A 24,693-nucleotide genomic window follows, 5' to 3' on the forward strand; every position below is an offset into this window, starting at 1 on the left:
TTGATGAGTGTTACTTAAGCTAAAAGATCATGAGGGAGACTGGACTTGTAGTTACCATTGCCAGAAACTTTGTTTTGTAATCAATTTCAAAGCAATTTTTAATTTAGCTTTGTTTATTTTCAGAATTGGTAAAGGATTTCAAGGAGTCATGAAAAGGTGGGGCTTTAAAGGCCAACCTGCCAGCCATGGACAAACTAAAACACACAGAAGACCTGGGGCAATATCCAACTCTGTAAGTAGTTGAACTTCATTTACAGTATCAGAGAGGTAGCCGAGTTAGTCTGTATCTTCAAAAACAGCAGGAAGTCCTGTGGCACCTTATAGACTAACAGATATTTTGGAGCATAAGCTCTCGTGGGCAAAAACCCGCTTCGTCAGGTGCATGAGTGTGGGGGGTTCAGAGGAGACTCCTTCTTTAAATCCTCCTCTGAACCACTCTCCCCATTCATGCATCTGACGAAGCGGGTCTTTGCCCATGACAGCTTATGCTCCAAAATATCTGTTAGTCTATAAGGTGTCACAGAACTTCTTGTTGTTCATGTACAGTAGACCCCTGACTTACGTGGGTGCCCAGGAACGCAACCTACATGTGTAAGTAAAATTTCATGTAAGTCGGGACTGGGTGGGAGAGGAGCCCTGCTGCGTTTGGGTCCCCCAGTCCTGGCTGCACCTGGCTCTCTGCTCCTGTGAGTGGCAAGGAGCCCAGAGCCAGGTGCAGCATCGCTGGTCAGTTTCCCCGCTCCTGCAAGTGGAGGGGAGCTGGGAGCCAGACTGCTGCCTGGTTCCTGGCTTCCTGCCACTCACAATTTTGACTCACATTATTGCAAGAAACATGTCAGTTGAAATCATGTAGGTCAGGGGTCTACTGTATCTCATTTTAGATATTCCCTACTACCATTCTTTGCAGCAGCGCTTAGTGGGGAAGAAGAGTTGTGTGTTTCAAAACAACCATTTCACAGTATCTAAACTTGCTAAAACAGACTGGTTATCCTTCTAATTCAGGTGTGTATGCAAAGTGGGGTGTGGGGCCCCTTGAGGGGGCATGTAATTTTGTAAGGAAGGGTGCAGTACGATCTGATGCTTGATCTCATGGTCATCCATCTCATTAAAAATGTTGAAATATGTTAGTGTTTTTGTGTATTTGTAGTAACATTTATATACCTGGGGAGGTGGCTCGCAATATCTACTAATCCCTGGACCCCAAAGGAGTTAATCTCTCCTGGTGGAATCCCTGAAGTTTGGTCCTCCCTGCCTCCTCCCCACCCCCTCCCTCCCACACTGTGGGTCTGGAGCTGCAGGGAGTGAAGTATCTCAGTTGAGGACCACATCAGTGAGGGGCGAGGGGTTGTGGTGGAGGGTTGCCTATCATTTGTGTGGCTCCTGACTGATTTTTCTGTAGATCAGTGGCTCCTGACCCAAAAAAGGGTTCCTTATCCCTGCCATAAATAAAGACAATGTTGAAACCCTTTTTTTGGACATAATTTTTTTTTTTTTTTTTTTTTTAAATTTCAAACGAAGTTTGGTAAACTAACAAAGTTAAAGTGCTTAATCTGTTTAATTATTTTGACTTTTATTATTTGCTTTCTTACCAGGTGTATATGCCCCCTTATGTTATAGCCAGTAGCCCAATATCAATAATTTAGGCTATGTGTACACTAGCCCAAAACTTTGAAATGGCCATTTCGAAGTTTACTAATGAAGAGCTGAAATACATGCTCAGCGCCTCGTTAGAATGCCAGCAGTCGCAGCGCTTCAAAATTGACACGGCTCACTGCAGCGCGGCTCGTCCAGACAGGGCTCCTTTTCAAAAGAATCCTGGCAATTTTGAAATCCCCTTGTTCCTATCTGCTGTTAGGAATAAGGGGATTTCGAAGTAGCCGGGGTCCTTTTGAAAAGGAGCCCCGCCTGGACAAGCCGCGCGGCGGCAAGCCACGTCAATTTCGACGTGCCGCGACCGCCCGCATGCTAACGAGGCGCTGAGTATGTATTTCAGCTCTTCATTAGCAAACTTTAAAAGGGCCATTTCGAAGTTTTGGGCTAGTGTAGACACAGCCTTAGTGTTTAAAGTACTTAAAGATAAACAAAGGTATTTTGTCATAATCAGTGATGGGCTGGTGGTCCGCAAAAAGGTCTGTTGAGAGGGGTGGGCTACAAGCCAAAAAGTTGGAGAACCACTGTGCTAGAATTTAGTTCAGTACCCCGTATGACAGCACCTAATGCTTCAGAGAAAAATACATAAGAGTTACATAGTGGACAATGTATGGAATGAAGTTTCTGTAGAAGTTTTTTCATAATCTGAGGCAATAGTGGTTTGCTTAGATCTTGGTGCGCAATAGCTAATATTGTTTATAAATTTTTAATTAGCTAGTAGATGTTGTTTAAAATATTTTATAGGAAAGTAAGGAAATAAAATCCACTCTTGAATCAGCGCTAAGAGGCGTCTTTAATCTCTTTATAATTTCATTTATGTAACCATTCTGACATGCCAAAAATTTTGATGTCAGATTGGAAAGCATTTGGCATTTTGCTTTTTCTTCCAAAGATTCAGCTAACAGTTTGACTTGAAGGATTTACAGGGGAATTTCAGCTGGCTTTTTGACTTTAGCTGGTATAGTCCTTATTTAACAAATCTTTGAAACTATGGCATTCAATGCCAAATAAAAAGTGTGCTAATTGATTTCTTTATATGCTTCCTCATTATTATGGAGTCCATTCCATAAATAGTTTGTCTGTACTTACCGTTAAAAGATTTCTAATTACTATAACATTTACATGTATCTAGTATAGAAACTTTGGACCTGTGAGGTTGGCATGTCACTGGGACCAAACGAAGTAGTCGTATCAGAAACAATTGTGTTATTTGTCTGCAAGGGACCTAAAGCTGAAACCAACAAAGCCATTTCACTGAGACATGATTATCTCTTTTAATTTCCTGGAATGAGTTAAAAAAATCTTCAGAAGAATGAATGAAACCATTAATGGCACATCAGAGAACTGCAAGCAAAAAATGACAGTATTGCATATACTGCATAAGTTGATAACACTTACAATGCTGGAAAATTTGATTTTTATAGCAATATAACACTTGGTTTAGCTGCTAATACTAATAATTAAGAAACCTGAAGCAAATCTTTATGTGAATATTTTGAATTTCACCTGGATTTTTGTAATTCTGTAATTTCATAACACAAATAGAACTAGGATGGGAAACTAGGAAGTAAAGGGTGAAGATAAGATGACCAGGGCAAAGTGATTTTCATGGTACTGGATCATATTTGCCTATCAATTAAGGACAATTTTTACAGTAGTTTTTGTTTTAAATGTTGAATACGGGCAGATCCCCTGTTAATCTTGTTAGAGTTGATTTTCTGGGTTCATGGCTTATCTGGCACACCTGCTACTCCAGGATTTATCAAAGGGGCTTTGGAAAGCAGCCTTAAATGTGCCTTCGCTGCGTTTGTGGCTGAGGAATCCTCTTTTTAGAGGGCTTTTAGCGACACACCTTTGACCATTTTACCTAGTGTAAAAGGGCAGAAATGGAGGTCAGCGTTTTGCCTTGCATCTGGAAACCTGTTTGTCAAGGCAGGAAGACCTGTATTGTTTCAGTGTATCTTGACAGTATATTTGTGTGATGCATTGGAAGTCTCAGCTTGCTGTGTTGTAGTGAGTCAACACTATTTCTGCTAACTCACAAATTTGTACACCAGTAGGAGGCATTTACAAATGCTAATGGGCAATGGAGATCTTCAAAGCTATGTATTTCTCTTGGTGTCAGTCAAGTGTGTGTTACCAAATATAGCTTTCTCTGTTTGTTTGTGATTTCCCGTACCTCCATGAACTTTTCCAATAAGCTTTACAATTGCCACCCCTTTCCAGCATGGTCCATAGCCATCGTGGGCCCCAAAGCAAAGAGAGAAGGGGGCCCAGCTCTGTGCCCACCCCACCCCTACCCCCTGGAAAGGACCGGGCCAATGGCGGGGCCTGGGGCAGTTCGATTTTAGCACTGCTCAAACTGTGGCGCTGGGCACCCTCCCGCACATAGCTGCATGAAGCAGTGGAGCAGCGCTGCTATGTCCTTTCAAAGGGGCCATTTTGAAACACCAGGCCCTGTGGCAACTGCCCCTTCCTTCCTTCTTTCGTCAACCGAGTCCACCTCCTGCGTTGGTGAGCCTGCCCCTTTCAATTTACAACAATACCTTTTGTAAATAAGTAACTTTTGTCCCTGTTTTGACACAGAATGCTGGCAAAGTTTTCCGTGGAAAGAAAATGCCTGGGAAAATGGGTAATATCTACAGGACAGCTTTTGGATTAAAGGTGAGTGCTAAATAAAGTAGAGAATGTGTGGGCATAGCTACTGCTGCTCATTGGGTGTAGTTTAATCATGTCAGTGGGAGAGTTCTCTCCCAGTAACAGAGCAGTACAGTACAGCTGTGCCACTGTAAGCTCTCTGCTGTAGATATGGCCAAAGACAAAAAACAGCATGTCAACCCATCCACTTTTTGCTGAGTGTTGTGTTTTAGGTTTTTTTTGTTTTGTTTTTGCATGGAGGGGATCAGAAAAGGGAGGCACAAGATGTAGAAACTGAGAACACAGTGAATGGAGAGACAGAGCATCTCAGAGTGTGGTGTCTGATCCTAGAAGAAAAGTGGGGAAAGGTTTTTGGGTGTTGGTGCTGTGAGCACAAAAAATTTATTAATTCTGTGTTCAGTGACACAAGACTTTGTACTTTCTTTATAAATAAACTGCATCAAGAAGTACTTTACTATTGTCAATTTCTGCTCCCGGCTGGAACATCTCTGGGGCCACAGTCTTTGACTAGCTGCTTGGACTGAAAAGGGGGAACACCCTAAAATGCAATATAATTTCAGTCAGAAGTCAGATTAGGTCAGCATAACTGCATCATGAGAAAGCCAAAACCATACAAACATCAGGTGTCTTTCCTTACCTTGCAGCTTTTAAAAGAAGGCACCTAATCCGCTCCCACATTTGCACGCATCCTAAGGGCTTGGGTTTTTGGAGGTGGGATGAGACTTTTAGGTGAAGCTGCAGTTCATGTGGTGTATTCCTCACTGTCTTCCTGCAAGGTAGGCAGGAAAAGTATTTGTGAAGGCTTCTAGCTGACCACTTTGAGCCTTCATCATCTCTAGTTCAGAGACAGGTCAGTAGTGTAAGTAGTTCTTACAGTCTGATGGCTGTTCATTACTCTGCATTAAATGAGGCTATTTTCTCAGACAAGTTCCTGGTGTACACAGGTTCACAGCACTGCATGGGCACAAAGACATGCTCACTGGTACAGATGGACCTCTTTAGGTAGTACAGGAAGCATTTTAGTGTTGTGGTGGGAAGAAGTTGGTGCTGCTGCTGTCTGCTGTGCTTTCTCAGTGGTTATGTAGAGAACTTAGGTTTTGAAGTTGTTCAATTCTGCATTTTCACAAGTGCTTAAAAATTAGCAGGTGTTTGCAATAACACTTGCATGACACTTGCCTGTCCTGCTAATTTGTCTCACAAGGCTTTTGCTATAGCTCTCACTATAATGGGAAGAGAGACTCAAGTAAAATTATGGTTGCTGGAGGAGATCTGTGCTTCAAGGGCCAATAGAAGGCTCATTGAAGTGGATGGACAGGCTCCTATTGACTTCAGTGGTTAACACGCCAAATACCTTTGGGAGGTACAAGCTCAAAGTTAAGTTTGTCCTAAACTTGCCCCAACATTTTAGTCAAACAACGTAAAAGGCTCAGTTCAACATCTTCTCCCCAGATTCCCAGCTGCTGCTAATACCTTTAGCCGTGTCTACACTAGCCCCAAACTTCGAAATGGCCATGCAAATTTACTAATGAAGTTTACTAATGAAGCGCTGAAATACATATTCAGCGCCTTATTAGCATGCGGGTGGCCATGGCACTTCGAAATTGGCGCAGCTTGTCCTGATGGGGCTCCTTTTCTAAAGGACCCTGCCTACTTCGAAGTTCCCTTATTCCCATGAGCAGATGGGAAGTTTGGGGCTAGTGTAGACATAGCCTTTGTGATTCATTTGGGCATTGAATGTGGGCATGCTTGTCTTTTGCATGCATATACAGTATTTTCTGAGATACATTCTCCTACCTTTTATGACAGGGATGAGGAAGCTACAGCCCGTGGGCTGGATCTGGCCTGCAGCTTCCCTTTATCCAGCCTGTGATGCTCAGGGCAGAGGGACACAGTAGCTGGAGCACTGGTACCAGCTCCCCAGTACAGGGGGGAGGGGCAAACTCTCTCAGGCCCAGTCAAGGCAATCCACAGGCCTTATACAGCCCATGGGCTGTACCTGGTGTGGGGAGGGAGCAGCTTTGTGTGCTGCAAGGAATTGTTCTCTGCAGGCACTGCCTCCCCCCCCCCCCACCCCCACTCTCATCATCTGGGAACTTTGTTATCCACATCTGTGGATCATTTTTGAAGATGCTGATAACAATGTTGGGTCTTTGCAGAATGTCTTAAATTAACCATCTGTTTTCTTATGAGCAACTTTTAACTGTCTATCAGTAGTAATTTAAACATCCTGAAGCCACAATAAAATTTTTGAGTTTCAATGCTTTTCTCATCTTGCAGGTGTGGAGGATCAGCACAAAGCACAACATTATTTATGTAAATGGTTCTGTCCCGGGTCACAAAAATTGTTTGGTAAAGGTAGGTTTGTTTCTCAAGTTGTTTCATTTATTGAATAACTAGAGATAATGATAAACTCTTATTCAGAATTTTTTTGCTTTGGAAAGATGGAAATGCCTATTGATTTTTAGCCTGCAGCACATTAACACATATTGAATACGATTCTCTAAGAAGTCACTTAGATCTAGTGCATTTTGGTCTATCACTATTAAACTGAACAGCTGGATTTGTTAGTGAGCTTGTCATGGTATTTGTTCTAAGAGCTGCACTGATCGTGAATCAAGTACAGTTGGCATCAGATTCATTGATCCCAAATGGAACTACGAAGGACGCGATCCATAGTCTACATAGACTGAAGGATGCCTACTACTACTGGCATCAGATTCAGAGCAATCTGGTATATTTACAGTCAAGAGACTGATCAAGCAGGAGCTGGAATTCTGTCTTTTTGTCTCTCGTCTGAGCTGCTTCCTTGAAGAGCAGTAAAGGTGGAACTGGGGCAGCTAATTATTATGGGACTTTTTTTTTCCCCCCAGTTAACATGCACAGAATATTGCCATTTTCTATAGCATTTTTAAGGAGTTAATCTCAAACTCCCATGAGAACTTCTCAGGGTTCATGGGTTCCAGTGCTAGATGGGCCGTTGTGCTGATCTAGTCTGATTTACCTGTAATAGTTTGAACATGTGTATTTCAAATATGCATACATAATTCTATGAACCATAATAGTGAAATAAAAGACAGGGCATGGGCAAGTTAGAACCCACTTGACTTTAAAGGCTCTTTCAAAATGGACTTGTCTTAATGCTTTTCTTCCTGATGTTGCCCAAGGATCTTTGGGGTGTATAAATAGAAGTAAAATATTGACAGCTGGCCTGGGTCATCTGATTCTGACTCATGGGGTTTAAGTTGTATGGCTAAAAAAATCAGTGTGTAAACATCTGGGCCAGGGCCTGAGTTCTGGGATCCTCCATCCGAGTGGGTCCCAGAGCTCAGGCTTCAGTCCAAGCCCAGATGTCTGTACAGCATTCTCTTTTCAGCCTCAGAGCATGAACCTGTAAACCTAATTCAGTTGACCCAGGCGACTGCAGGTGTTTTATACTTCTGCAGACACATCCTTTAAGATCATTGACCAGAGAGAGAGCAATAACAATTGGACAACTGTTAGTTATTATGCAATATATACTTCCAGTGTGCAGCAACAGAGGAAATTAAATAATCCACTTCTTGACAAATTTTGATGTTAATAATTCAGAAGGTTTAAATATTGTGATTAGGTTGATGTTTCTGATACAAGTTCTATTATGGGCATTGAATTTGTGGTACATACTTCACTGTTTTGTGGACCAGTGTAAATACCTACTTGCTTACTTAAAAAAGAAAGACATTAACTCCCTCATTTTAAAAGGAATATGTTTCATTTTCTGTGACGGGAAAAAATAACTTCTCATTGCCCTTTCTTCTCCTTCGCGTGTGCATCAGTTTTTCTTTCTGGGTCGATCCTCCTGGAAGTAAGTATCAGAGGGATATCCGTGTTAGTCTGTGTCTGCAGAAACAATGAGAAGTCCTGTGGCACCTTATAGACTAACAGAATTTTTGGAGCATAAGCTGACAAAGTGGGTCTTTACCCACAAAATCTTATGCTCCTATAAATCTGTTAGTCCTCCCGGAAGTTTAGAATCCAGGCACTCCTGAAAATTCCACCTGATGTTCCACACTTGATCTTGGTGCAAATCTTCTACTCCCTATAATTCTTAAATTAGAAGGGATTAAATAGTTTTAATGGTTTTTCCTTTGAGGAAGGTTAGTGGTGCTTGGGCTACAGACCGTTCTAAAAGTCAGCTAGTCTGTTGGGTATGCAGTGGAGAGAAAACATGGGTGAGGGAAAGGAAAGTGATAATACTGTACAGTAATAAAAATAGTTAGAGAAACACATTACAATACTTTCTATTTTCATTTAGCCTTTATAATACTGTTGTAGTATATTTTTTGGTTTTCAATTTTTAAAAAACTGTTTTCACATTGTGATTAATTGTACAGAATTGTGCATTGGCAGGATATTCATTAGGCAGTTGAAGGCATGTAGGCTCTCTAGTTGCCTATGAATGCACAACATAGCAGTGGATTATTGCTATGCTACAATAGGTTTAGCAGTATAATTTTTTTATACTGAAAACTATTTTTTAAATCATAATTCAAAGAAACACAGTTCTGTCACCCTGAAAGGCTATATATTTTTTTTTTATTTTCATTAGTCCAGTACTTGCCAGGAAAGATTTTACTAGGATAAAATACTCTAGATGCTCACTTACGTTGAAAGGACATGTCTGAATGTAGCAACTGACCGAGCCAGGGGTGCAGGGGTGTTATATTTTTCAATCTCTTCTTTAAAGATGCATTCAGAAGCTATAGAAAGCTGAAAATGTTAATATATAAATAATCCTAAAGGAAATGTACATGGTACTGTGAACTAGAGAACAGTTATAATAATTGGTACTTTTCAATCCATGGAGTTCTTCGGCCCCAAGCATGCAGTTGAGATCTGGTGTGCTGGATGGATTTGTATGGGCCTATGAGAGGTACAGATTGCTGAGAAACCATACAATCAAGAACATTCAGCTTTCTATAAACAAAAAAGGAAATCCTTCTATTTAGGGGAAAAACATATTAGAAAGTCATCAGTATTCCTTGTATAGTTTGACAGTACATCCCTTATTGTTGTGCACACAATTCCAGAACAATTTTATTAGATCAGTATAGAACATTTTGAGGTTACTTCCCACAGCCTATATAAACTGTAACAAGGTTCCAGCTCTGGTTTTATAGAGAGAGCTGCTTTCGTCTCATCTCGTCTTGTCTTGTTTTAATAACAGTGTATCTTCAGTAAATGTCTGGGGGCAGTAAAAATGGGGTAAGACTCTTTTCCTCTTCAATCCTTGTTTTATGAGGATATTGAAACAGCATATTATATTTTGTTTTCTGCTAGCAACAGGCTTTTGTCAACTTTAAGGTCAGATTTCACTCTAAGTAGCTTCTACAGATAGTGGATAGAAATTTGTTACATTACCTGTTTCACTGATGACAAATTCAGTCAATAGACCACTGAATTAGATTTTCACCAAAGTCTGTCTGCTCAGTCTTCAGGCTGAATCCTTGGTTTAATTAGAAAAGGACTTTTCTTTTATACTTTATGATGTAAGTCCATGATAGATGACACCTACTGATGTGGGTTGGAAGCGCGTATAAAGATCGAAGGTAAAATGTCTCTTATGTAGTTAGTAATGTTACTGTGTCTTACTCTGGGAAAATGTGAAGCAAAGTTTTTTTTTTAGGAGTGCTTTGATATTTTTCCTTCTTTTGGGAATTTACATGTGGAAATATCCAAGTTTGTGTGCAGATTGTGTTAATCATATGCAAATTACATGTAACTGCACACTTGAATTTAAAAATACGGTAAGTTGCAGAGGAATAACCTTAACTTCCATCAAGATTCACGTCTGCAGCAAGCAAGTCCAGCAAGATGGTTGCCTTGGGCCCCATGCTCAGCCTGCTGTCAGCATGCTGCCTTGAGCTATGCAAAGTCTTTGGCTGGGCCTGGTCTGCAGGTACATGTTGTGAATTGGGCAAGTAAGTACATGTTGTACTTGCAATCTTTTCAAGACATTAGACTTCAGGGTCAACACTAGATTGAGAAGAACAGGGCCAATTCACACTTCAGAACTGTTTCACGCTAACGTCATTGCAATCATAAATACTACAAATTTAGTATTTTTAAAATGTTTATTTTTGGCATTCAATATCTGATTAGTTTGACACTAAAGCACAGTTCAGTGGTTCTCAAAGTACAGTCTGTGGACCACCACGAGTGGTTGGCAACCACTTTGCAGGTGGGCCGTGGGTTCAGGGCTCTCCATCCTCTGCAGTGGGGAGCCCATAGTGGCTCTCCAGCCGCTTGCCCCACACTGTGAGGTTGGAGCACCAGCGCTGCTTCCTGCTGCAGGAGGGAGCCCCAAGCCTCGCAGGCTGGATCCAGCTCATGGGGAAAAGAAGCAGCTCTGCACGCTGCCACTCCCCCTTCCCGCAGCGGTGAGAATGGTAGTGCAGGAAATTGCTTGTGGGAGGCTCTCAGTGCTGCTCCCATTGACCGACCAATGGAAGCAGTACGGGGCAGGGGGTGATGCTTGGGAGTGGTGGGGCGCACATAGCCAGGTAAGTGCTCCCCGTTCCACCCTGTGTCTCTCCACCCTCAGCCCCCATGTGCCACCTTCTCTGCCATCCAGATCCCTACCCCTAGCTCTCTCCTGCACGCTACCTCCTGCCCTCACTCCCCACTGCCAACCCCCTCCTGCACTCTCCCTTCTGCCCAGAACCCCAAACCCCTCCTGCCCAGACACCTTCCTGCCTAGACCACCACCTGCTAGCACACTTCTGTGGTCTACCCTGCACCCCTCTCCTGGCCAGGACCTGCACCTCCATCCTATCCCACTCTCCAGCAGCCCCCTCAAACACACTAAACCCCTCATTTTAGGCCCCACAACATCTACTGGCCTCAGTACAACAGAAAAGTTAATCTCTCCTGTGGGAAGCCTTGCACTTTGATTTTTCCCTACCCTGTGCTCTCCATGGGGCTGGAGCCTGAGCAGAGTGCGGTGTCTCAGTTGGGGGTCACATCAGTAAACATTAATGCATTTTTGGTTTTGTTTTTTGCTTCTCACCTTTGTGTGCCCATGACTGATTCCTCCCCCCTCGTGGGTCAGTGACCTGAGATGCAAAAAAGGTTCCCCACCCTGGCCATAAATAAAGGCAATGCTACTATACTCTTTTTTTTAAACATAAATTAATATTTTCCTTTATTTAAAATTAAGTTTGGTAAAATGACATGATATACACAATAAGATCTAAATATAAACCCCCTTACATTATAGCTACATATTAGTGTTTTTGTGCTCAAGTAGCCTAATGTGAATAATTTAGTATTTAAGGTATTTAGAGATAAGCAAATACATTTTGTCATCATGGGTGGTTGGCTGGTGGTCCATGAAAGGGTTGTATTGAGTGGGATGGGTTGTGGACCAAAAAGTTTGAGAACCACTGTTTTAGTTGATACAGTAAGTACAAATAATACAAACATCACCTTCCTGGGTCACACCTTTTACAGGTTGCTTTGGATTCGGCTACAACCCAAATGTAACGGCCCTATTGAATGAGAATAAACTACTTGGTGGCTGCCGCCGCGTCCCCCTCCCCCCCCCCCCCCCCCGCTTCACTGAGTTCAGAGTACAGAAGAACATAATAGTAACATTTTTTCTTAAGAGAAGAGGAGACAGACAGGGCTCCAGAGCCCATATCTGTTGCTTGGCAACCACTAAACCACTTCGTAGTGCATCTTATAGATAATTTTTTTGATCCGTGTTTCCACAGTAGGTCCAGAATAAGACTTAATCACTTGAATTTTTCAGGTCTTATTTTCAGTGGTAAAACAGCAAAGTCTTAAAACAGAATATTTATGCACTCCTGGTTTAATTAGAAAGGGGCTTACCTTTTACGCTTCACACTGAGCCATGCCAGTAAGTAACTTTGACAGAGTAGTTTTTCCAGTCAGCTAGAAAAGCTTGGGATCCTTATTTAGATGCAAGAAGATACTTCAAAAATTTTCTAAGCAAGAATACAAGAACTTTTCTGATACACATGAGTTTGAATAGTTACAAACTGATTGTGTGATTACTGAAGCAACCTACTTCAGGTAATACCTATTCTTTTACTGATATACAGGGACTAGAACTATTGGCTGTTCAATAGATATAATAGAGAAGAAAAGAGGCAGAATCTCTTCTGTTAGGAGCTCGAGATGGTGAAGTTCTCCCCCTTGCCCTGTACACTAGTTAATTTGTTATCTTTTAAGGGAAATTACCAGCCTTTTTTCTTACTGTTTTGTAGTTCCTAGTTCATCCTTTATGCATTAAGCTGTATTTCCTTTTTAATAATATATTTTATAGTGCTGTCAAGTGATGAAAAATTAATCACAAACTGTGTGCTTTGTAAACCAATAAGAGAATACCATTTATCTAAATATTTCTGGATGTTTTCTACATTTTTAAATATATTTAACATAGAATATAGTGTTCACTGCTCACTTTATTTTTATTACAACTATTTACACTGTAAAAACCAAAGAAATGGTATTTTTCTATTCCCTCCATTACAACTACTGTAGTACAATCTCTTCATCATTAAAGTTGAACTTATGAATGTAAAATTGTGTATAAAAGAGAACTGCATTGAAAAATAAAATGGTATATTACTTTGGAGCCTACACAAACTGCAGAACGCAAACCACCATGGAAGATCAGCAGCCTTCTGCTGGTAGCATCTAACTCCAATGATGAAAATGAAGTTGTGGTGGTCCACACTGCTTTGGATTGTTGTTGAGCAGGACTCATCATCAGTGTGGGCATATGTCCTCTGGAATGGTGGTTGAAGACTAAAAGGACAAGAATGCTAAACACATCTAGCAAGTACATATCTTGCAGTGCTGTCTATAAGAGTGCTATGTGAACACCTGTTCTCACTTTCAGGTGGCGTAAATAAGAAGTGAGCAGGCTTATCTCCTATAAATGAAAACAAAACTTGTTTCTCTTACTGATTCCTGAACAAGAAGTAGGACTGAATAGACTGTAGTCTCTAAAGTTTTATATTATTTTGTTTTAGAGTGCAGTTATGTAAGAAAAAAATTATTTTTAAGGTGCACTCTCACAATAAAGATATTGCACAGCTGTGTTTGTATGACGTGAATTGAAAAATACTATTTCTTCTATCATTTTTACGGTGCAGGTATACACAAATAATATAGTGAGCAGTGTGTGTTCAGATTCTGAGTTGTAATTGAAATCAAATATATTTAATAATATGGGAAAATATCCACAAATATTTTACACACTTCAATTGATACTCACATTTTATTTGTGATTGAGTTAATTTCATGAGTTAACTGTGATTAATCAACAGCCTTTGTACTTACTATACTGTTACTTTTAAAATATCACATAGTGAAAGCATGGATTTTTGCAAACAATAAGCAAACCTCAAACATAGGTTTAAGAAGAAGGAATTGTCTTATCTTTTTGCAATTCAAAAAGTAATGAACTCTAATTGTACTGCCATTGTTGGAGGGTAAAGTTAATAGAAACCTCTAGATATGCCATATTTTAAGGGAAAAAACAAAAACCTACATTTATTGCTGATAGATACTCTCAAATTTAACCCAATCTAAGTTTAAAAATGTTGCTGGGATGTTGCAGTTATCTCAAAGTATTGTAAATCAGGAAATTCAGAATTGAGAAATCCCAGTATTTTAAACAATACACAGTTAAGGAACCAGAACAACCTGAACTTTGCCTGTACTGATACCGTGCAAAGTTAAGGTGGTTCAGGTACTCTAAAGTGCATTTCTCCTAATATTTTTTTATTCTTGAGAGGCTGCATGACTCAGGCATTCAATTTTCTGTTTCCTCTTGATGCCTCATGACAGAGGTCAGCCACTTGTGGCTCCAGAGCTGCATGTAGCCACTTGCGGCTCTGAGCGTTGCTGCCGCTGACTCCTCTTACAGTTTCAGAGGCTTCTGCTGCTCAAACAGAAAAACTAAATTCAGTTGCCTGCCATTAAACCAACTGAATTTAGATTTTTTGTTTAAGCAGCGGCAGCCTCCAAAGGCACTGAGCTGTCAGCTGTGGCAGGAAGCCGTGCAGGAGAAAGCCACAGCAGAGCCCGGAATCCCAGAAGAGAAAGCCAGTAGGGCAGGCAGTGTCACCCATGCTGCATGTGGGGGAAGCGCTAAGTCTGCAGGAGAGCTGTGGGGAGGGCGCAGCTTAGCCTGCTCCTGCCAGAGCTGCGCCGCTCCAGCAAGGAGAAGGGGGCAGTGGTGAGGGGGGGAGCAGCAGCGGGGGAGCTGCGTGCGCTGAGGTGAGTTAATCCTGGGGTTGAGGTTGGGGCTGAAGCAAGTTTTTCCTGGGAGTGGGAGTTTGGGTCTGAGAGGGGTTAAACCTGGGATGGGGCTGGGGGAGGGTTTGAGGCTGAGAGGAGTTAAGCCTGGAGGTGGGGGCAGATTTGGGGGCTGAGGTGGGTTAAGCCTGGGGATGGGGGTAACTTAACTTTTTAACTGATACAACTCAATCTGTGGGAGCCATTCTTAAAATAGGGGTGATAAAAAGCAGGGTTTGATGTTATTTATTAAGAACAGACTTGTATTCCTGTGCATTGCAGCTCTTCAAGTATTGATTTCTGTAACTGAATTTAAAAAAATGACCCTTTTTGCGATTTCAGTTGCTGACCCCTGGTCATGGGATTGCAAGGGCATCCCTCATGGTTCTTCTGTTAAGGATGCTACAAGGCTAGGAGTGATATAGTAGTTAATTGTGTGTTCTGTCACTGCTATAGCCACAACTCTCTACCAAGTGAGCCTTTTCACTCAGAAAAGTGAGAACAAAAGCAAAGATATTGCAGATGTACTTTGTGTAATTAAAACAAGTTTTCTGCTTCCCAGACCATCTGCATTTTTTTTTTTTGCTGTAGTTGCTAGCACTGATGTAGCCTGGAGCCCTATTAAACTGCAAATGTGAGCATGACTTAATCAGTTCCTATATAGGCATCAAATTTGATGCTTAAGTATTTTATGCTGTTGGATATCTGAAATTGAATTGTATTTCTGTTTATATTGTCAACTAAGCTTGACAGTTCATGAATAATGTATATATACAATATGCTAAGTAGCTGCAAAGTCCCATTACCTTTCTGTTTTATAGACTTAATGACAAAATCCTAACCCAACCAGTTTTAACTTTCTGCATGTAAAAACCCTTTCATGTCTGTCTGAACTATTATATTCACTCCTCAGTTTAAAAAAAAAAGACAAAAGATGTAAAATGGAAGTATAATACTGTAGTTAGCAATGCAAAATAGAGGGACATGAGATCACTTCTAAATTAAATTATATCACCTAAGTGTTACTGGTTACTCAAAGCTAACAGGATATTAGTGTTTGGTACTGTTATCGTCCGTGGAACAGTTCTTAAATCTCGGGTAGAAAACACAGCATGTGTCTACACTACAAAAATAACTATGAAGTTGATTACTTCGAAGTAGAACATCTACACACACCCTACTTTGAAGTTAAACTTTGAAGCAGGGCACTACTCCATTCCTGGGAATGGAGTAAGGACTTCAAAGTTGGTCTCCCTACTTCAAAGTTAACTTCGAAATAAGGGAAAATGTGTATAGACTCTCTGCTGGCTACTTCGATGTAGTGCTTAACTTTGAAGTTAGTTCCCAGTACAGACACAGCCGTTGTGAATCAAAGCTTTGGATATTTTTCTGTGCGTAGGATGACCCAGTAGAATTCAGTTAATGGAGAACAGTACCTTGCCTACAAAGAGTGTTGTAATGTACATAAAAATGTTACAGTAGCAGTTCTAATGACAAACAAACTAGACCTATACCTGTCTGCTAAGATGCTGAATGTAACTCTAGTAGTGGAGTGTGTGCTTTGGATGTATGCTCCTTTGTAGTCCTGGGTTTGAAACTAAGGCTAGACTGATACACGAGAGGCAATTCTTTTTTTTAAATAAAAGGTGATTGACCAAAGTAACTGAGTTAGTAAAGGATGTAGTGGATTCTCCATAATGTGAAATCTTTACATCAGTATGGGTGTCTTTAAAAATAATATGCTGTAGCAGACCTTCAAGGTATGGGCTTTAAGGAGGTATCGTACAGGTGGTCAGACTAGAGCATCAGAATGGCGTTTTTCCTTCTTTATAATCTATAAAGATAATGGCTGTTAAAGGTTCATTAGATGAGCATCAAGGAAGCCATTAAGGCCCAAATCCTACAAGCTGCTTCGTGCAAGCAGACCCTGTACCTGCACAGCACTTCATGGGATAAGGCCACAGCATGTAAGTAGTAAAACAAGAATCAGACAAGCCTTGCGGTTTAATCTGTCCATATATGATTGGGCTGATCACTTTTCCCGCTAGAAGAATTAATGGTTAGTGGCCTGAAGTCCCAATTTGTATGTGTCTTAAACACAAAACCCTCCTCCCTTTTTACGTTAAATTTACCATCAGGTTGCAAAGTCAAGCACTCAAAAATTAGGATGTGCCAGGATTATGGTGGCCTCAGTTCAGCTCCTTTGTGTGTATCTATTATGACATGGTCTTCAGTTGCATGATTGCATCCTACAGCAAGATCACGACATTCGCAAGTTTAACATTCGCGAATTCAGTTATTTGCGGACACCGGACTCTCCGGTGTGGTACCACCAGAGGAAGGTCTCTCACCCGGCCCCTCTGTTGGGGTCTGCTGAAGCCCCCTGCTGACCATCACTCCAGGTGGGGGTCCTGCTCCAGCAGCTGTGGCAGTGCTGACATGCCCCACAGCACCAGCCGCCAGTCCCAGCCTGGCCTATATAGAGCTGGGTGCCCAACCCTGCCTCCAGCCAGGGACATGGCCCAGCCACCAACCGACTCCCCACAGCCCCGCTGCCAGTCTTCTCTCCCCACTGCTGCCCAGGAGCCCAGCGAGTTCCACTCCTGCAGCCAGGGTAAAATGGTACTCATGAAATTCAACATTCCTGCGTGTTCTCAAAACCAAACCCTCGCGAATGCTGAGACCCTACTGTTATTTCCCACCCCCACCCGCTCAGGCAGTGTCTCTGTTGCTATAAATACATAGAAATAATAAAATAAATAAGGTATCGATCCTTTAACCAACTGAGCTTTGCGTGTGATGGAGTTCATGGAGTCCTGAGCGAGTGTGCTGGGCCCCCTGGGGGAGTGATGCACAGTCTGTAGGCTGCCTGCCCAACAGGATGCCTCCTGTAGAGAAAGGGTCGGGCTACAGGAAGCTGTGAGGAGGGTGGTCTAGTCTGTGGTCTTCTGAACCACTGTCTTTCTGCCTGCTGGATATTTATATTTCCCAAGATAGATCAGTCTCCACCTTGAAGCATGCTGTTGCTGAGTTCCTGCATTGCTACTTCACAGGGCAGCGAAGAACAAAAAAGATGTAGAGTTGGCTCTTCTTTCTTGCCATTTTTACTCGGGCAGGATATCCTAAGGCTGCTCTTCCTGTCCCTTAGTGTCTGGGTCTTGAGTGCTTTACTGGAACTTATACCTAAATTACAATAGCATGTGTCTGCTGTAGTATGCAGCTAATTCTTTTGTTTTAGTCTGTGATTTAGTGTACCATTCAGCAGCATAGTATTTAAAGTCCTCTGTGTTCTCTTCTTATGAACGTGAAAGAAACAGTTTGATAGGCCCTCTTGAAAAGAGAATCATAACATTGCCTTTTAACAGCTAAGCACATCCAGAAAGTGAAAAATTTTAAATTCCTTCCTTGATTTTACATACCTAGAACAGAATCCACCAGACAACCTTTTAAAGACAAACAGAAACAATACCATGACATCAACAGCAAGACTTGCACAATCACCTCACTGTTGTTGAAAAAGCTGAATGTGAAATGCTGAAAGAGAACACAAAAGGAGTATTGGTGTTGGCTAAGCTAGCAAATCAAAGGAAAACAGTTGTTACATCAAATGTGGCTCGTGTTCCTTGAACCTGTGATATCTCCAAAGAGAGTGTTCTAAAGAAAAATTGTATCGCTGCATTCTGCTGAAAAGCACAAAGGTCTCTCTGAAACATACAGCAGTTCATAAGAACCCACCTGAATACACAAAAGAAACTATCTGCAAAATGCCACTTAAAATTATATTCTGCATATAAATGTCTTAAGTCCAAACAGAACTATTTGGGCAGAGATTTGAGAATGTTTTACAAATCAACAATTAGGAGCAGATCTTAAATACTACGATAAAAAGAAAAGGTGATTTAAAACTTTTCAGTAGAAAATAAAACTGAATATTCATGTGCTGATACAAGTGGCTCATCCGTTTCTAAATTCCCTTTACCATCTTGGAATTCAAAGCAGTTCATAATGATAGTCCATAAAGCAGAGCAGTGATTTAAATGAAGCATGTACATTTTCATTGTTTTCCAAAAAAACAAAAATTGAGTTAAGGACCTGAACAATGCCTGCTAAATCTTCTAGTAAGACATAAAATGCAAATCATTATTCGCTCACACTGCAGCTTTCATAGCTATATGGTGGAGCTTCTGTGTGACTGGAAAACAGTGTGAAGTATGGGGCAGAAAAGAAATATGACATCCTGGAGCAACCGTTTGTGCAAAAACCCATCCTTTGTAACAGCAGGTAATTCCAAGCCCACCTAAGAGAGTCTCTCATGAGCACCAGTTTGACATGAGAAACCAATTCCTGACTCAGTAGCAAGGAAAATTGCATTTTAATCCTGGAAACTCCTTTCATTTAAGAAGTTATTGTCACTTCCTAACTAAAATTCGAGCCTGCAGTTTCTATCATAGGGTGTTAAATCTAAGGCTTTTTCTTCACTGTATCGTTTTCCATAGCAGATATAGGCATGGGTTGAAGGAAGGGTAGGGAAAAATCACATCTACTACATCCACTTCATCCCTCTCCTCCTCCCCTTTCCACCCCCCCCCCCCATGATTTTAACTGTACCAGTAAAACCCCAACCTTCATGAAACTATGCTGAGAGAGCAATGTTTCTGTCCACGTAGGTAATGTAGTTTACGGAGATGGTGTTACTGTGCCTCAAGCTCCTCTGTTAAGAGTGCCTCCACCAGGGAAAACCCCTGGTAGAGCTATACCAACAAAGCATTTGCTCTGTAGCCAAGCCCTTAGGTATGGGTCCCAACATGGCTTTCTGTCATGGTGGATTGGATTTAAATAATTAAATTTTAATAATAAATTAGCAAATGGGAAGCCTTGATTTGTATTATCTATTGTAATCTTAACTTTTCATTTGTTCTTTTTATTTTACCAAAGTAAGTTGGTTTATATCAGCTGACATTTTTTCTAATTAAGAGAATAAACTGCTATATTCATACAGATATGAGAAATCATATTGTTTAATAGTCATGTGTTCAGATTCTTCATTTTGTCTTTTTTCATTTAAAATAGTAAAAGATGCATTTCTTATTTACTAGATTGTTTTTGGGTTTAATTTTTGGTTTGTTTCAAGCTGCATTTGGGTAGAAATTGGAATTCAGTTAAATGCACAAAAACATTTTAAAATTGTTTTATTAATTAAAATTACCTTAAATGTGCTTGTTACATAAAACTTATGAAAACATTTTTCATTTAAAACTAACTTACGAAACAAAGGAAATAAAATTTATAGGCAATGAATTTAACTTTCAGGTCACCTTGTCCATTAAGATTTTAGAACTTTCACGCCTAGTTTTTCCTCATACATTAGAAGTAGAAAATAACAGGTTTTCATGATTTTTCAACTCTCAGTAGGTTTCGTAACTTTGAGTGAGCTAGTAATTTAACTGCATTACTTGAATAAATTAAAATGAATATAGCATTATCTCTGCTCTTGCAGAAGAAGCTGGCGTTGTTCAAAGCTGGCTTAGCATTTCAGAAACTCTGGTTCAAGATGCTTAACCAGTGAATTCCATAAGCTTAGTGGAGTGACTTTCTTAAAAATATTGACAGCAAATTATGTACTGCTTGAATATTCTTAATATCCTTTTTAAAATGTTTTAATCTACCCATAAATCTCTGGGGGACTTGGGGGCGGGGAGCTAAAGTAGTGTCAAGCATTCTGAGTAAAGTAATAACTTCCTATCAGAAAAGAATTGTCAAGATGTGTCAGCTGGTATCAGATTGTTCAGGCCAGGATTTTGGTTGCTCTCCTTTAATTTCTGCCATAAACAACTGGTTCCGTTTTATGTGTTCCAGTCAACTGAGACCAGGCTTCCTATTACTAAAGTTATTGCATGATCTGTTATAAAAGAGGGGAGTAAAAAAAACAAGTTTACTCTCTGTGCTGGGCATATTTATCTTTGTTGCAATATGCTGCTTAATTGAGTTAAATTCCATAGATGAAGGGGGTTATTACAGTTTTCAGAAATAACTCCAGATATAGTAATGTAAATGATGAGGTTTGTTTTAAATGAGATTGTATTCCCTTTGAGCATGTAGTTCCTTTTTCTCCAGAGATACCAGTTTTTTATCATCAATTTCGTACAATCTCTGGGCATGTGGAAAATATTTCTCAACTGATGTCTTACTTAGTTATTTTCCTCCAAGATTGGAATGTCAGACTAGACTTTAAAAAAATCATGTGTAGAAAGGTCATTATAAAAAGCATTTTCACTGTAGCCTTTTTACAAGTTTTCTGTTCTATAAATTTGGGTCTTGGTTCTGCAAAGACCTATGTATGTGCTTAGTTTACACACTTCAGGTGGCTCCACTGAAGACAATGGGATTGCTTTCAGTGCATAAAGTTAAACTTGTGTGAGCCTTAGCAGAGTCAATGTCCACATTTAGTTTAAAATAAATTCACCAGTAAGCCTCAATATCAGGTTGCAGATATTGTCATAAATTGTTATGGTCTGACTTGTGTCATTAGAGAGAGATGTGTGGGGCATCAACATAATTAAAGCAAATATATAAAGGAACAAAAAAACAATTTTCAAAATGATTTTTTTTTAAAATAGTTCTGAACGTGACACTTGAGACAGAGCAGGAGCAAGCAAACTTCTTACATCAGGCCCCACTTTTTGTTCCTGCAATTAGCAGGGGCCCCCCAACCTGTCTAATGTAATCCAAACTGACAAATTTAGGTTATGTTCTTATGAAAAAAACACCAAAACCCCTTTCGGCATGTGTGAGAAAATAGGTATGTAAGATGCAAAAATGTTATTAATCGGTATATAAATATGTGTACACAAACAAAAACAGTAAAACATTTCAACATTTTTAATGAGATGGATGCTGCGCCCCCCCCCTTTAGAAAATCCCCCCCCTCCACTGCGAAGGGGCCTAAGCCCCAGTTTGCTCACCCCTGAGTTAGAGGATATCCTGCCGGGAACTTTGAGAATGCTGAATTATTATATCACTTACATAATGAATTCTTGTTGCTTTTAAACTGAGAGAGCCTTTTCTAATCAGTCTGGAGTGTTGTGTCCAGTTCTAGGCACCACATTTTAGGAAAGACGTAGCCAGACTGGAGAAGATCCAAAGACCAACAAAAATCATTAAAGATCTAGAAAGTATGAGGTCTGAGAGAAGATTGAAAAAGATGGGATTTGTTTAGTTTGGACATGAGATGACAGAGGGAGCATAAGTTTTCGAGTATATCAAAGATTGCTAGAAGGGGAAGAGAGAAAAATTGCTCTTAACCTTTGGGGATAAGACAAGAAGCAATAGGATTAAATTGCAGCAAGGCTGGTTTTAGTTGGATATTAGGAAAACTAATTAAGTACTAGAATAAATTGCGGAGGGAGGTTATGGAATCACTGGAGATTTTGAAGAGCAGGTTAGACCGCCCCTTTCAGGGATGGTCTAAGGCAGCAGTTCTCATCTCGGGTTTCATATTCCCTTTCAGTTCTCCCTTCTGTCAGGGGGGCTGAAGGCAGTGCTCCTGCAAAGCCAGGAGATGTGCGGGACTGAAGCCAACGCTTTTCTCCCTTCCCCTGGCTGAAGCTGGTAATTGCATGGGATTGAAGCTCGGCTCCCTGGTGCTTTCCACAAGCAGAAGCCCTGCCCATGGGCACAGTTGGGAGAGCACAGTCCCCAAACTGTAGTGCCTTACTGAGCATGTGGCAGTCCAGGTAGAGCTCCACTTCTTCTCTCCCTCTCCCCTTCTCACCTCCTTTCCCCACATACGCACACCCCTCTTCCCGGAGACCCAGTCCTCTGGCCAGGTTGTAGGTGAGAAGCCAGAACCGAACAATGTGGAACAGATGTCCCTCTAGCTGGTGGTGTCTTGGAATGGGCAACCATGGCATTCCCCCATGTGCTCTAGTGTAGATGCTCCTCAGCTCCCAGTCCCTTTGCTCATACAGCCACTAAGAACTGCTCAGGTGTGGGCCTCTTGGGGAGCAGCCACTGCAGTGGGAGCCTTCCTGGCACACAGCCCTTAGTTATCCTTTTCCCTGCACCCTGAGCCATCCCTCTGTGTACTCCTGAGCTACCCCTGCCTGCGTATCTCCTATCTGCTCTGTGCCTGCACCCTGAGCAATTTTCAAAAACTTTGAGCTGAGTCCCTGCTTTGAGTCTTTATATAAAAATACATTTTTTTTTCATTCATTTGGCTGCCTCTCCCTACAACCCAGACAAGTGGGTGGCCTGCTGACGTGAGCTGGGGGTGGAGAAGGCACTCCCACGCTGGACTCTGCTGCCCAGACCTGACCAAAGCACCACTAGCCCTTGTCCTCCCCAAAACAGAATTCAGACTGTGTCTATGCCCAAGGGAGCCTTGAGTTTTATAGCATGTTAACAGGTGGGGAGGGCAAGGGGGTTCGGCAGGACAAAGATCTAGGGTGGGTCTGCACTTGCATTCCTCTTTCAAAAGAGACACACACGAGGTAAATTGAAAATGCAAATGAGGTATAAATTTGCATGTTTGGCACCTAATATGCATATTCTAATTTCAAAAGAGCTTCTTTTGAAAGAAGAAAGCCAGTGTAGATGCTGCTCTTTTGGAAGTAAACCCATCTTTGAAAGAATCCTTCTTCCCTTTATTTAATGGGAAGAAGGATTCTTTCGAAGATGGGGTTTACTTTCAAAAAAGCAGCATCTACACTGGCTTTCTTTCAAAAGAAGCTCTTTTGAAATTAGAATATGCAAACAAGGTGCTAAATATGCAAATGTATACCTCATTTGCGTTTTATATTTACCTCATTTGCATACCTCTTTTGAAAGAGCAAGTGTAGACACACCCCCAGGTTGTGTCTACACGGGCAGAAATCTTCGAAATAGCCATATTTCGAAGATTACTAATGAGGCGCTGAATTGAATATTCAACACCTCATTAGCATTAGGATGCTTCCCGCCGCGGCGCTTCGAAAGCCCTGCTTTCAAAAGCACTTGGTTCGGCTACGTGGGGGTCCTTTTCGAAAGGACCCTGCACCTTTTGAAATCGCCTTATTCCGATCAGTGATGGTCCTTTTTGAAAGGACCCCTGTGTAGCTGCGCCAATTCGCGTGCTTTCGAAAGCAGGGCTTTCAAAGTGCCGGGGCCGAAAGTGTCCTAATGCTAATGAGGTGCTGAATATTCAATTTAGCGCCTCATTAGTAATCTTCGAAATGGCCATTAGCATGGCTATTTCGAAGATTTGTGCCTGTGTAGATACACCCCTAGAGACGATAGTTACCCCTGCACTCATGGCAGGACTGTAGACTCAATGACCTCTCAAGGTCCCTCCACTGTTACAGTTCTATTGTTCTGTGCCCAAGTGTCTTCCTAATTTGTTGAGAAAAATATTAATTGATGCATAATGACCAGATTTGCACATGCAAATAGCCAGTTGCATTTAACTGCTCATTTGCATGTGAGCATACAATTCACATGAGTTGCCAGAATTGCATGTGCAAGTGAGTGAGCGGCTGGGGGATATCAAGTAATACATTTCTTAGATATTAAAGAGCAATTTTAGAAAATATATAGGTTCTTGCGTCTTCCAATTATATAGATATTTACCTTGTATTTGTATGTGACTTAGCAGAGCTGGGTTTGTACTTCCTTTGTTACTCAGTTACTATATGTTAAGTACAAAAGACATCAAGTTTTTTCTGAGCCTGGAAGAATTGATGGTGATAGCTTTTAATTACGTTTTAATATCGTATAACAAACATTTTGTGTATCGAATAAAAAATCTAAACAATACTATAATTTTATCCGCTTTTGGTAAATGTAGTTTCAGACTAGCATTTTGGTTGTCAGAGGGTTAATGACAAACGATAACTGATGATTGTATTAAATCAAGGGCCAAAATTCTTGTGATTATTTGTATAAAGGTATATGTTTAGATAAGTGTGTAAAAAAAAAAAAAAAAAAAAAAAAAAAAAAAAAAAAGTTAAACCCCATGTCTAGAACTTGAATTTCTGAAATAATAAGTACAGTTGTTCATCATTTCAAAGGACACAATCAATTTAAAATCTGGTTGGTTTA

General features: G+C 40.9%; 1 protein-coding gene across 3 annotated transcripts in view; it reads left to right on the forward strand.

Moving 5' to 3' along the window:
- The window catches only part of MRPL3 (mitochondrial ribosomal protein L3), a 78,239-nt gene that overhangs the window by 23,488 nt on the left and 30,058 nt on the right, over nt 1-24,693 (forward strand). For all 3 annotated transcript variants that reach the window (XM_074988289.1, XM_074988288.1, XM_074988287.1), the window contains exons 7-9: nt 124-232; nt 4,237-4,314; nt 6,586-6,663. In XM_074988289.1, the coding sequence (XP_074844390.1) occupies nt 124-232; nt 4,237-4,314; nt 6,586-6,663 (265 nt within the window). The remainder of the gene's footprint in view (nt 1-123; nt 233-4,236; nt 4,315-6,585; nt 6,664-24,693) is intronic.

The sequence above is a fragment of the Carettochelys insculpta genome, chromosome 2, assembly GCF_033958435.1.
Source record: "Carettochelys insculpta isolate YL-2023 chromosome 2, ASM3395843v1, whole genome shotgun sequence".
NCBI classification, from domain to species: Eukaryota; Metazoa; Chordata; order Testudines; family Carettochelyidae; genus Carettochelys; species Carettochelys insculpta.